General features: G+C 46.6%; 1 protein-coding gene and 1 non-coding gene across 2 annotated transcripts; one reads left to right on the top strand and one right to left on the bottom strand.

Annotated features, from left to right (window-relative positions):
* Window positions 1-646: 646 nt before the first annotated feature.
* LOC143663759 (U6 spliceosomal RNA) lies at window positions 647-756 on the bottom strand. Its single transcript, XR_013166143.1, has one exon. It is a non-coding gene; the product is annotated as a U6 spliceosomal RNA (small nuclear RNA).
* Window positions 757-916: 160 nt separating this feature from the next.
* On the top strand, window positions 917-2187 carry BLOC1S4 (biogenesis of lysosomal organelles complex 1 subunit 4). Its single transcript, XM_077137111.1, has one exon. The coding sequence runs from the start codon at window positions 955-957 to the stop codon at window positions 1576-1578; it is 624 nt and encodes a 207-aa protein (XP_076993226.1). The 5' UTR covers window positions 917-954; the 3' UTR covers window positions 1579-2187.
* The last annotated feature ends 11150 nt before the right edge of the window (window positions 2188-13337 follow it).

Here is a 13337-nt window from a genome sequence, read left to right as displayed (position 1 = left end):
ACCCTAACTAATACACCATACAATCCATCCTAAGTGTACAATCAATGGCTCCTGGTACAATCACATACGTTATTCATTTACCACCACAATCAAAATGAGAACATTCCCATTTCATCCAGACAAAAAGGAAATAATCCCATAATCCTCTCTTACATCCCCCTATTATTGACATTTAACTTTAGTGTACTGCCTTCATTACAGTTAATGAAAGCATATTACAATGTTATTAACTATAGATCTTAGTTTGCCACATGCCACTCCGGTAATACCTCGTAATAGTGACATGCATCTGTTCTCGTCCATGTAAAAACTTTCCTGTATTTGTACAATTAACCACCATCACTGTCCACTTCAGGCATTGCTAAGTGATTCCGTCCCAGTTCTCATACTGCAGCTTCCTTCAGGTGACACACTCCACTCTCCCTCTTTCAACCAGTCACACTCAAGCTTTAATTACACTTACAGAATTTTGTTACTATCACGCTGTATTGTGCTATCCATTTTCGAACCTTTACACTAATCAACCTTATTAAACATTCTTCATTCCTTTAGCATTAATTGCCCTATCTCTGACCTCTAGCTCCTTATAACCTACGCTCTCCAATTTAAGTCCCAGCTTGGCTCATTAAAGTTCATTCATATTAAAACAAATATGGAACGCTTCCCGAATTTTTAGGTGTCATCCCTGCACAAAGGGCCATGTTAATCTTCTCCGTATCATTCCAATTTTAGTAACTGTGCTGCCAAAGCCAGCACTATACTTTTATTTTTGAAAAGATCCTGGTTTAAGGCTCAAGCCTGAGCACGACCAGGTGAGGGCGCCGCAGGCCTGGCAGGGACCGGCGCGCGGGCGTCAGCGTCACCCCGCCGGAAGCCGGAAGCAAAGGCGGGCGCACCGCGTCAGCGTGGGCGCGCCGGAAGTAGGGGCTGTGTGGGCCCGGGCCGTCGCGGGTCATGGAAGGTGTATCGGCGGATGAGCCGGAGCCCCAGGGGGTCTCGTGGAGCGGGGACAGCGGCAACGTGTCTCAGAGCCACAGCAGCGCCTCGGTGCCGTGGGAGGACGAGGACACGGAGGATGGCGCGCCCGGCCGCGACCTGCCCCTGCTGCGCCGCGCGGCCGCGGGCTACGCCGCCTGCCTGCTGCCGGGAGCGGGCGCCGGGGGCCGGCCCGAGGTCGAGGCCTTGGACTCAAGTCTGGAAGACCTGCTCACTAAAGTGGACGAATTCGTGGGCATGTTGGATATGATTCGCGGTGACTCCTCCCACGTCGTAAGTGAAGGTGTACCCCGCATTTACGCGAAAGCCACCGAGATGAGGCGGATCTACAGCAAGATCGATAAACTCGAGGCCTTCGTGAAAATGATCGGGAGCAGCGTGGCTCGAATGGAGGAGCAGGTCACAAAGGCAGAAGCTGAACTGGGGACTTTCCCCCATACGTTTAAAAAATTATTACAAACAATTAGCGTGCCCGCCTTCTTTAGTAAGTCATCTTCCACGAGGCAACAGCAGAGCGGGTATGAACCTCCCATCGTTTTTCGAACCGAAGACCACTTTCCTTGTAGCAGTGAAAGACCTTAGATCTGAGTGTGCGAGACGAGAACACGGACATTCTTATCTTGAAATCCTGTTGATAGACGCGTAAGACTTTGTCGTGTGGACATTTTTAGCTTATTTTCTGCAGGGTATTTCCGTGTCCTCACGATTTCGCGTAGAATGTATGATTTTTCTGTCTTCCATTTCTAGTCTAAAAGCTACTTGGTGGAGATTAGAGAAGCGAAGTGAGTGAATTTATGAGTGAACTCTGGCAGTACTGTTATTTTTATGGATATTGCAATTTGACTGATAGTATTGTCTTTTCAACATACTTGTATATTTATACAATCTTTAAACTACTGAAATATCAGAACTTTGTTATTAGTCATAACAGTCGGTTTTTTATAGCTCCCTTTTAAGGAGGTATAAATTATTTAACATTTGATTTTTACTTTCCGTATCAAGAATCGTAAGCTGGCGGAAATTATACGATTTTTGAGAAGATATATTGATTTACTGCAACTAATTCTGAAGTTGTATTTGAAAGTTTAACCTCACAGTGGTAGTTTGTACATGGTGAACATGTCTGTCTATGGTTGCTAATGTTTGGTTTATAACTAAAATATTAATAAAAATTTTAAATTTTATTGGAAAGGAATTCTTTCAGAAAGGGACTTTGTATTATTTCCTTATTGTTTGAAAATAGGTAAGTTGCTTATGTGGTTTTAGGATTAGGATAAAAAAAGTGGTTTGGGGAGCACATCCTTTAAAAGGCAAATAGGAGAAACTAACCTTAGGTATTATTTTGCAACATATATTCTTGCCCCTCAAAATGTGTAGTTAAATCTTTTGTGAGTGACTGGTATTAACATTTTGTTCTTTGACCCTGACAGCATGAAAGACTTAAACCTCCCTTTCAGATACCTGTCAAAATCAGGCTTTGATTTTTATTTTACTGTTTTAGAAGGTGGCCTCCTAAACAAACACTACGTAAGCATATAGTTTAAGTTGTATTTGTGTCATTATCATAGGTTTTGAGGTTAATGGAAGAAGAATAGGTATCTTCTCCCTTTAGCTATGTTTTATGAAAAATCTGTAGTGAATCTAGACCTTAATTTTATAGACCGCCCTAAGTCACACATTGCAGTTTTTTTGTTTGGGTGGTTCATAGATCACAAATTAAGGAATTCCTGAGTTAGCTGAAAAAACAAGTAACCTACGTTCAATGTTTGGCAAGTACTGTAAGTAGTTAGTATAGTCCCATAACTAGTCACTGAGTATGAAAATAGCATTCTTATGTAACATTTGTGTTGTGAGAAGGTTTTTTAACTTGTGGTTAATATTAAAGAATAGTAATTAGGGAAAATTATAGAGAGAGTAATTTTAAAGCTGAGATTTCATCTGTATAACAGAAATCCTGAGTTCCAGAAAGCATAAGTTAACAGGGGTTCTATAAAGTAAAACTTAATTATGTAGATACTTGCTTTCGTTATCTGGTGGTAAAGGAATTGAGTTGCGAAAATTCGAAGTATAATACCCAATAACAGAGTGAAATTCTGCTTAGGTTTTAAAAATATCTTTATTTTTTGCTTTTTTTTAAATAATATTTTTACTGAAAAATCTTCACATACATACTAGTCCATATGGTATATGATCAGTGGCTCACAATAGCATCACATAGTTGCATATTCATCACCATGATCATTTTTAGAACATTTGCATCACTCCACATAAAAAGAAAAAGGAAAGGCTCATAGATCCCACACCCCTTGTCCCTCCTTCTCATTGACCACTAGTATTTCAAACTACCCAATTTTTTACCCTTTATCTTCTCTATTATTTATTTTTTAATCCTTATTTTTTTACTCATCTATCCATACCCTAGATAAAAGCATTAGGCACCAGGTTTTCACAGTCACACAGTCACATTGTAAAAGCTATATCGTTAGACAATCAACTTCAAGAGTCAAGGCTACTGGAACACAGCTCAACAGATTCAGATACTTCCTTCTAGCCACTCCAATGCACCATAAATAAAATGCATAATAACCTCCAGGGTAACCTCTCAACTCTGTCTGAAATTTCTCAGCCACTGATACTTTATTTTGTCTCATTTCTCTCTCCCCTCTTTTGGTCAAGAAGGCCTTCTCAATCCCATGATGCCAGGTGGGGGAGGGCCGTGAGTTCACCTGCTGAACTGGCTTAGAGAGAAGCCATATCTGAGAAACAAAGAGGTTCTCTGGGGATGACTCTTAGGCATAATTATAAGTGAGCTTAGCCTCTCCTTTGCAGGAATAAGTTTTATAGGAGCAAACCCCAAGATTGAGGACTCAGCCTATTGGATTAGTTGTCCCCACTGCTTGCGAGACTATCAGGAATTCCCTAGAAGGGGAAATTGAGTATTTCCTCCTTTCTCCCAAGCCTCCGAAGGGGACTTTGCATATACTTTTATATTCTTTGCCCAGATTACCTTGGAAATATTAGGGTATCATACTAAATGTCCAAACTAACAAGATCTCATGTCCCATTCAAAATTCCATGTAATTACGGTGTTCAATTAAACTGACCATGCAAGTTAAATTAGATATTGTGCTACCCAAAATATAAATTTTTCATCAAATAAACATCCCTACCTTTGGCTCTATTTTTCTTTCTTTTTTTTTTTGCATGGGCAGCCTCCAGGAATCAAACCTGGATTTCTAGCACAGCAGGCAAGAACTCTGCCACTGAGCCACTGTTGCCCACCCTATTTATTTATTTTTATTAGGAAAGTTATAAACCTACCACTTTTAGCATGAAAAATCATGCTAAAAATACAGCGCTCCCATATACCCATCCCTATTTTTAACATTTTACATTAGTGTGATACCTTTGTTACAATTGAAGAGAAAATATTATTATAATTGTACTATTAACTATTGTATTAAAGTAAAATTAATAGCTAATATTACAGTTAATAGCTTAACAGTTTTTAAAGTTAAGCAAATAAAACTTTATGGCATTAACTAAAAAAAAAACCACCTCTGGTTTGGATGATAAATTATATGACTACATCTGTAATGGACTTTGGGTTCTGAAATTCTCTTAGTCATTCTTTCTGAGATTTCTAAATGGAGGTTTGTGCACAGCTTACTTGTTTGGGATGGGGATTTGAGGGTGGTTTGCATAGTGTATGTGACAGACAGTAAATGAAGGTCATTTGTCTCAAGTTGAGGCAGGGGGAGCCAGTCAGCTCCCACCTGTCCTTGGCACTGCCACCTTCAGACCTCTTCATGACTCTCACCTTCCCTCCCACCCCTGACCAGGCTGAAGAGTCAGGAGGGCCCTTCTGGACCTTGGAAAACTGGTCCTTGTATCTCCCTCTTCTTAAGTTAATGACAAGGGCGGAGGAATCTCACCCCTAGAGCTGTAGGGGGAGGCTTAGTTGTAGTCCTCGGTGACCTCTGCAACCAATTCTGCTACTGGGGTCAGGAGCTTGCTCACTTTCTAGTAAGCAGGGAGGGGGTGGGGTCTACTGAAGCTTGGGAGAGCTGCTGACACTGGCCCCACCACTCCCATAGGAGCCAGTGACCTTGCTCTTTGCTTTCACACCCAGGAGCACAATACCCCTTGAGAGTTTTCAGGGGGAGCCCAGGCCATTCCCTCAGCCTGAAGGTAGCTGTGGCCTCTGGGAGTCAGTCTGCACTCATATAAAATTGGGCATGAATGAGCTGGTGGGCACCTCATGTCTTCCTTTCTTACAACCCAGAATTTTTAAGAATATGAGTCTTGGAAGCAGGTCTAGCATAGATGTGAGAGCATGGGTGTCAGAGTCAGCCTGATGTGAGCCTGCTAACTATGAACAAGGGCAGGGTTCGGCCAACTTCTTGAAGAGCCAGACAGACATTTTAAAATCGCTGGCCATATGATCCCTGTTGCAACTACTGAACTCTGCCCTCATAGCATAAAAGCAGCTATAAACAATTTGTAAACAAATAGGCATGGCTGTATACCAATAAAACTTTATGTATAAAATCAGGTGGCAATTGCCAAAAGATGGAAGCAATCCAAGTGTCAAGTGGACAAATAAGATGTGGTATATACATGTGGAATATTATACAGCAGTAAGAAGGAATGATGTCCTGAAGCATGGATGAAACTTGAGGACATAATACTGAGTGAAATAAGTCAGACAGAAAAGGACAGATATTGTATTATTTCACTAATATGAACTAACTAGAATATGTAAACTCAGAGTCTTAAAACACAGAATATAGGATACTTAGATAGAGGCTAGAGAAGGGGGAGCAGTTACCTAATGGGTACAGAATTTTTAACAAGGTTGAACTTAAATGTTTGGGAATGGAGAGAGGTGAGTGTAACTTGTTATTGGGATTATAAGTAATAGTGCTGTATTGTAGATGAATTTGGTTGAAAGGGGTTGTTTAGAGTCATGTGTATCACCTATTAACACTGCAAATATAAATAAGTTCTTGTATGAACTACTACAAATGTGTAACACTTGTAGGAAGAGTTAAAGATAGAGTGGTATAAAGGGGAAAATTACCTATTGCAAGCTATGGACTATAATTAACAGCACACCTTAATAGTCTTTCATCAACAGTAACAGGTGCACCACACCACACCCAAACTAGGGGGCAATCGTAGGGGGAGATAAGGGATACAGGATGTTTTGGGTTTTCTTTTGTGTGTGTCTAAGAGTTTCCTTTTCAGAGCGGTGAAAATGGTCTAAAATTGAGTGTGGTGACTGCCCAACTAAGTGATGCCATTGTAAAACATTGATTGTACACTTTGAATGGAATATATGGTATATGAATATATCTCAATAATATCTGCAGTTTAAAAAAAAATTTCAAGTAGCTAGATCATGGGCTGTAGTTTGCCAGTCCCTGAATTCTCAAGTAAGATATCTATCAATACCATCCCATCTCCCTCAAAGGGCTTGTTATGAGTAGAATGTATTAATGTATTCACCACAATGACAGGTACAAGCCCAAGTGCACTCCCCCACGCCCACCCCCACCCCCCACACATACACCCAGTCCGGTCAGTGTGACCTCATTTGGAAACACGGTCTTTGAAGATGTTATTAGTTAAGATGAGGGCAAGCCGCTCAGGGTGGGCCCTAATCCAGTATGACCGGTCCTTATAAGGAGAGCAAATTTGGACAGAGAGATGGATGGGGAGAGAGCCTGAGAACGAGGCAGCCATCTGACTGAGGCAGAGCCAAGCAGTGCCGGAGCCTTCGGAGGGACGCAGCTCTCCCTGGATTTCAGACTTCTGGCCTCCACGTGTGTGAGATGATAAATTCCCATTGCTTAAGCCCACCAGCCTGTGCGACTTTGTTACAGCAGCCCTGGCAAACTAAGGGTTCTTGTGAGGATTACATGAGGCAATGCATGTGTTTGTCTTCTGTTAGTGCATACGGAATTGCATAAACACTGGCTTATCATCCCCAGCCTGGACTCGGCTCAGGGGTCACCCGGGCTGACAGTCAAGGCTGCAGTCATCTCAAGGCTCAAATGGAGAAAGGGCACCTCCCCAGCTCCTCCGGACTGCTGGCAGAACAGACCGGGGTCTCCTGCAGCTCCGCGCCATGTGGGCTTCTCCAGCATGGCCACTTCCTTCACAGCAGCTTGCTTCTCGAGGCCAGCAGTGGAGAGAGAGCAAGTCAGCTAACAAGACTGGGAGTCACGTACTGTAACACAGTCATGGGAATGACATCCCATCACCTTTGCCATTTTCTATTAGAAGCAAGTCACAAGGCCCTCCTACACTCAAGGGGTGGAGATGACTAGGCATGAATCCCAGAAGGCAGGGGTTGCTGCTGGTCACACCATGGACAGTGTTTAAAAGGGGGCCCCACACATAGTAATGTCAGTCAGCAAAGTCAGCTATTACTCATGAGTCACTGTAAGAACTAGCAGGCTGGGGGTGGTGGTGGAGGGGCAACAGGTTGTCTCCGCCAAAAGGGATGAAAAGCAGGGCTGGTGCCTCCAAGGGATCAGATGACATGGCTATATTTAACATTTCTCAATCTGTCCCCTGTTACAGGCCCAGGGCCAAGATGGATAAAACCAAAGCCAGTGGTTGAATGTGGAATTAATGAATTAATTAGTTAATCCATCACCATGCCATTGAATTCACAGCTTTGCCACATCTTGTGTGCAATCTGGAACCAGTTAAGGCCTCCATCTGGAAAAAGTGTTCTGGACGATACAGGAAGAGATGATTCTAGCCACGCCAGAGGACTGCTTCTTTAGAAGAAACGTAACCGTTTTCCCAATCCCAGCATGTGGCTCAGATAGTGGCAAAAAGTTTCAACTCTTGCTGACGTTCGTGGCAAGATAAAGAATCCAAATAGACAAGAGTTAAGTCCAGCAAGAACTGCAGGAACTGGCTAATTTATATCGTCAAATATCTGCAGAAGGAGGGTCGGATCAAGATGATAGACAAAACACAATTGTGTATTCCCTATCTTCGGACTTAAACCTCAGGAATGGAAAGAAAGAATATTAAAACAAACAAACAACAAAAACTAGAGCAAATCTCTAACAATTTAAGATAAGGGCCAGGAACTCCTGAAAGAGACAGCAGGTGGGAGTTCCAGTTTGGGGGGAGCAAACTCAGAGAAAAACACATGCCGCAGCACAAAGGTGGGAGTGGAGTTTGGGGAGGACGGATTCAGGCTGCAATGTTAATGGACATCTTGACATGTACTTAAGGCTAAATGAGTGGACATGTAGCTGGGACTTTATGTTCAGGTGATAAAGAAGGATTCTTGCAACAGTGGGGACATACTGAGAGGAAAAACTAATATTAATCAGGAATTTAAATTGTATTTTGTTTATCACTTAGATCCAGCCCTCCTTCTGCAGATATCTGACAATGTCATTAGCCAGTTCCTGCAGTTCCAAACAGCTGACAGAAGGGGGCAGGGTGGGGAGGATAAAAGCATTAATTCCTAAGGAATTTTTCTTGTGTCCCGAAATGAATAAGGAGAAAGATGGGATCAGGATGCCAAGGGCAAAGAGGCTTAGGCCCGAGGTACCAGCTCTCCCTAGGAGTAGGGTCAACACGTCATCAAGCAAGAGGAGTACAGCTCAGATCAAGCTGCCAACACCTCCACTTTCTGCACCAGGAACTTCCTCTCTTAGCATATCTTCTAAAGACTTTCGGCTGAGAAATGATCTGCTATTAAGAATATGAGCTAACATCCAATTCATCAAAAGCCACCTGTCACCACCTCCCCAAAATATAACCTAAATGCACCCCCCTTCTGTCACTTCTCACCTGTCAACAGCCCTTAAGTGGTCTCCTGTTCCCCACCCTTCCAAGCTCTCCACAAGTACACAGTAGCCAGCAGGGCTTTTAAAAAGGCTTTGCTTAAAACCCTCTAGGTTCTTGTTACCTTGGAATAAGATCTGAGTTCTAGCCTGTGACCTGCCAGGTCCCTCCATCCAGGCTCTTGAGCCTCCTCGAGCCTGGAAGATGCCCTGTGCCTGGTCTCTTCCTTCACAGAACTTATCAGAATTTGTTTTCTGGATTTGGGCAATTATTTGAGCATTGTCTGTCATGCCCACCTCCAGGTGACCTGGGCTGTGTTCTCAGCAGGCGGCACCATGCCTGGCACACCCAGTTGTCTGCTGAGTGAATGAATGACCGGACAAAGCTAGGCACCCCATCAGGAGTGGGAGATGGACAGAAAGGCAAATGCAGTAATTCAATTAAACAGATGTTTGTTGGGAAAAGGCACCATAGAAGGCTGAGAACACAAAGAAAAGTAAGACTCAGTTCCTTCACCCAAGAGATCACCAGGCCAGTGGGTGGCAACCCAAGGTTGAAGGCTTGAACTTGTTAAAAATAGGATACAAGCACTCCTCTGGGCTGAAGGGGACCTCGTCCTTAACCATATCAGCCTGGAACTCTTAGGACTCCCTTTCTAAGGAGACTCCTTTTACCTGTCAAAGGTAAAAAAAAAAAAAAAAAAAAAAAAAAGCATTTGTTTCAAAGCTCTTCCAGAATGACTGACGTGGTTTCTTAGGGCTGCTGAAACAAAGTGCCACAAACTGGGGGCTTAACGCAACGGGAACAGATTGTCTCCAGCTCTGGAGGCAGATGTCCAAAACCGGGGTGTGCGCAGGGCAGCACGTCCTCTGAAACCTGCAGGAAAGGAGCCTTCCTGGCGTTTTCCTTGCTTCCAGGGGTTGCCAGCAATTCTTGGCATTCCTTGGCTTGTAGCAGCATCACTCCAATCTCCGCCCCTGTGTTTGCATGACTGTCTTCTCTGTCTGTATGTCTCCTCTCCCCTTCTTATGAAGACAGTCATATGGAACCAGGGCTGACTCTACTCTAGTATGATCTCATTTTAACTAAACACATCCTCAAAGACCCTATTACCCACTGAAATATATATATTTGATTATGGTTAAAAAGGGGAAATGTTAGGTTGTGTATGTGGCAATAGAATAAAAATTAAAAAAAAAAATCCATGAAACTGCACACAAGAGGATGCTATTACCAAGTAAGATCACATTTGCAGGGCCAGGGATTAGGACTTGAACATATCTTGAAGGGACATAATTAGAATCATAGGAGTGACCTCAATTGTTGGTTCCAGCAATAGAGAAGAGAACACATTTATTTTGGAATGAAAAATCCTCCCTTATGCTCCTTCTCCTCAAAGGGGGTCCTGTGTGGGGTGTGCGAGGCCCCGGCCTTCAGGGGAAGGGGCTGCCGAGACGCTGCTTCCCCACCAGGGGATGCTGCGGGAGCAGGAAGGGGCCTCCTGAAACCAGCCGCGACCCTCCTGTCTCCGGGGAAGGAGCCGCACCAGGCCCTGTGCCTGTGCTCACCAACCTTCAACAGTCTCTGGGCGCTGGAGGGGAGAACCACGGGTGCAGCCCAGCCCGGAGGCCTCAGTGCGGAGGCAGAGTGGGTGCACGGTGGAAGCCACGCCCGATGGGTGGCCCTTCTGGCAAGATTGGAGGGGGGGGTTGCGGAGCTCAGCAGGTAGACCAGGTGGCTCAGCAGGTAGATCATGCAGCCCAGCAGATAGATCAGGTGAACCAGCAGGTGGACCAGGTGACCCAGCAGATAGAGCAGGTGAGCCAGCAGGTGGACCAGGTGACCCAGCAGATAGAGCAGGTGAACCAGCAGGTGGACCAGGTGGACCAGCAGATGGACCAGGTGACCCAGCAGGTACATCACTATGGCCCAGCAGATAGACCAGGTGGCTTAACAGGTAGACCAGGTGGGCCAGCAGGCCCTCCACCCCCACCCCGAGCCAAGCTTACCTGGATCCCAATCAAAGCTCTTCTCCTGGATGAACTGCCCACAGCTGTCACAAAGAACCCCAGAGCAGGTGACTCAAACCACAGGAAACTATGCTTTCCCAGGTCTGGAGGCCAGAGTCTCAAATGGAGTCCAAAGGTAGGTTCCTATGGAGCCTCTGAGGGAGGAACTGTCCCCAGCTTCTGGTGGCTGCTGGCTGCTTGGCATGTGGCCGTGTCCCTCCAGCCTCTGCTCCATCCTCACGTGCCGTCTTCTCTGTACCTCGCTTGATAGAAGGACACCAGTCATGGGATTTACTGGATTTAACCCATTATATCTGCAAACATCCTGTTTCCAAAGCAGGTCACATTCTGAGGTTCCAGGTGGATGTGGGATGTGGAGGGACACAATTCAACCCAACACACCCCCTAAGAGTCTCCTCAGCTCCTGTTTTGTCCCACCCGTGGGGGAGGCCGTGAGCTGTGGCACTTTGCAGGTAGGGGCCAGTTCATGCAGTGTGAGGAGTCTATACTTCGCCTGGGAGCACAGGAGGCACCTAGAGCTCATGGCTTCTGGGCCACACAGCCACCTGCGTCCGACAGGTAAGCCAGGCCCAGGTCAGGGTCCAGGCTGTCTAATCGCCTGCGGTGGCAAGTTACCCCACACCCACCCACCCCCAGTCTCAGTCTCCTCATCCACAAAGTGGGCACAATCATGGGAATGTGGTGAGAATCCACAAGGCTGCCCACGTAAAGGGGCTGCCCGGGCCTGGCCAGCAGGTGCTTGCTCGGTGTGGACTCCTGTTAGTGGATCTCTGATAATCAGCAAATCAGCGTTTACTGGGTTTTGACTGTGTGCCCAGGTTTTTAAAATTATATGTATCGGCTCGTTTTGGTCTCACAACAACCCCATGAATTTGGGTAGGTACTGTTAGCATCTTCGTGTTACCAATGAAGAGACTAAGGCACAGAGGGGTTGGACGATTTGCCCAAGGTCACACAGCTGGAAGTGGTGGAGCTGGAGTTGAATCCAGATCATCGGGCTCCAAACTCTTGCTCATAGCCACCTCCACCAGGCTCAGAGTGGTGGTGAGAAGAGAGAAGGAGCAGGGAAGGACCCCTGAGAGCCTCCAGCTTTTTAAGAGATGAGCAGGGGAGAAGAGTCTCCAAAGGGATAGAGAAGGGGCCGTTTGAGAGGTAGGAAGAGAGCAAGGAGGTGTGCCATCGGACTCCGAGGCAGGGTGACCACTGTCAGGGGGTGTGGAGTCCTTCAGAAGAAGAGGGGGTGCCGGCAGGAGGTGGGCCGCTCATGGGGCCTTATCCCAGGTCCCCAGTGACCTCAGCACAGGAAACTTACGGGGTGGGAGGGAGCTGAGCCCCATTTGGATCCTTCCTGCGGCCTGTGAAGTTGGAGAGCAGACCCCCCCAAACCCCCACTTGCTGAAGGAGGAAACTGAGTCAGAGAGCAGTGGCTTGTCTGCGGTCCCATCTCTACCAGTACAGTCGGGATCCAAACCCAGGCCTCAGAGCCCAAATCCAGGGCCGCCTTGGTGGAAGTGGCTGTCTCTGGCCTGTACTTAACATATCTGGAGGCAGAGAAGCGGCATGAACTGGTCAAAGGACAAAGCAGGGGCAGGGAGCGCAGAGGCTGGCTGGCTTTGCTTGCTCCCCTCAGCTGCCCCCACACCCCCAATGTCACCAGCGCGGATAACTTCCCCACCTACCCGCCCCACAAAACCGGGGCCTGCAGCTTGAGCGTTCCAGAAACCAGCCCCTGAATCTCAGAGCTGGGCCTCGGGCCTGGGTGAGGTCTGTTCTTAGGCTCACCCTCTCCCCGCGGGCTCCCAGGTCCAGGGTTGCTCACTGATGACAGCGCTGGCCGGTTTACCGTGGGCTGTGGCAGGCTGAGCACTGCCGGGTGACAGGTGGATTATTACCGTCAGGCTCAGGTTGGGAAACAACTCCCCAGCCCCCCACCCCACCCCACCCCCACCCTCCCGGCTGCTGCTAGACCTGGCTCTGAACCCACAATGGAGCCTTCCTTTCCATTTCTATAGCAAGACGGCTCTTGCCTACCCTGCAGGGGGTGAGAGCGCCTGTCAGGGGGTGTCTGGCGACCCTGCCAGGTTCACAGGCTTGGTGACAGCTGGGCCCACTGCCCTTTCCTTGGTGCTTGTGGGTAGGCCAGGCAGACGTTACAGGGCCCAGGCAGGCCGGGAGGCACATTTCAGTTTCTGGGGAAGAGGAGGAAAGAAACATTAGGGGACCCCAAGGGTGTTCTGAACTGGAGAAGTTGGACTGCTCGATTTCAGACCTCCGCTCTGACCCCATTCCCACGAACGTGCTCTCGCTGCCCAGGACTCTGCCCAGGACTCTGCCCAGGCACCCAGCCACACAGAGCACAACCCTGGGTGGGTTTGCAAGTCCCAGCTGAGCTCATTTAACCACGTCAGAGCGTTGTGTCATCTCACCAGCTGCCCCTTCTCTTTACCACCTTTTGCATCAGTCTATGTTTGATTAACTGAATCCTTT

The sequence above is a fragment of the Tamandua tetradactyla genome, chromosome 19 (assembly GCF_023851605.1).
Source record: "Tamandua tetradactyla isolate mTamTet1 chromosome 19, mTamTet1.pri, whole genome shotgun sequence".
NCBI lineage: Eukaryota > Metazoa > Chordata > Mammalia > Pilosa > Myrmecophagidae > Tamandua > Tamandua tetradactyla.
This window is presented reverse-complemented; position numbering and strand designations above follow the sequence as displayed.

Excerpts from the sequence above, each read along its gene's own strand:
- BLOC1S4 (XM_077137111.1), top strand. The coding sequence starts at position 955 with ATGGAAGGTGTATCGGCGGATGAGCCGGAGCCCCAGGGGGTCTCGTGG.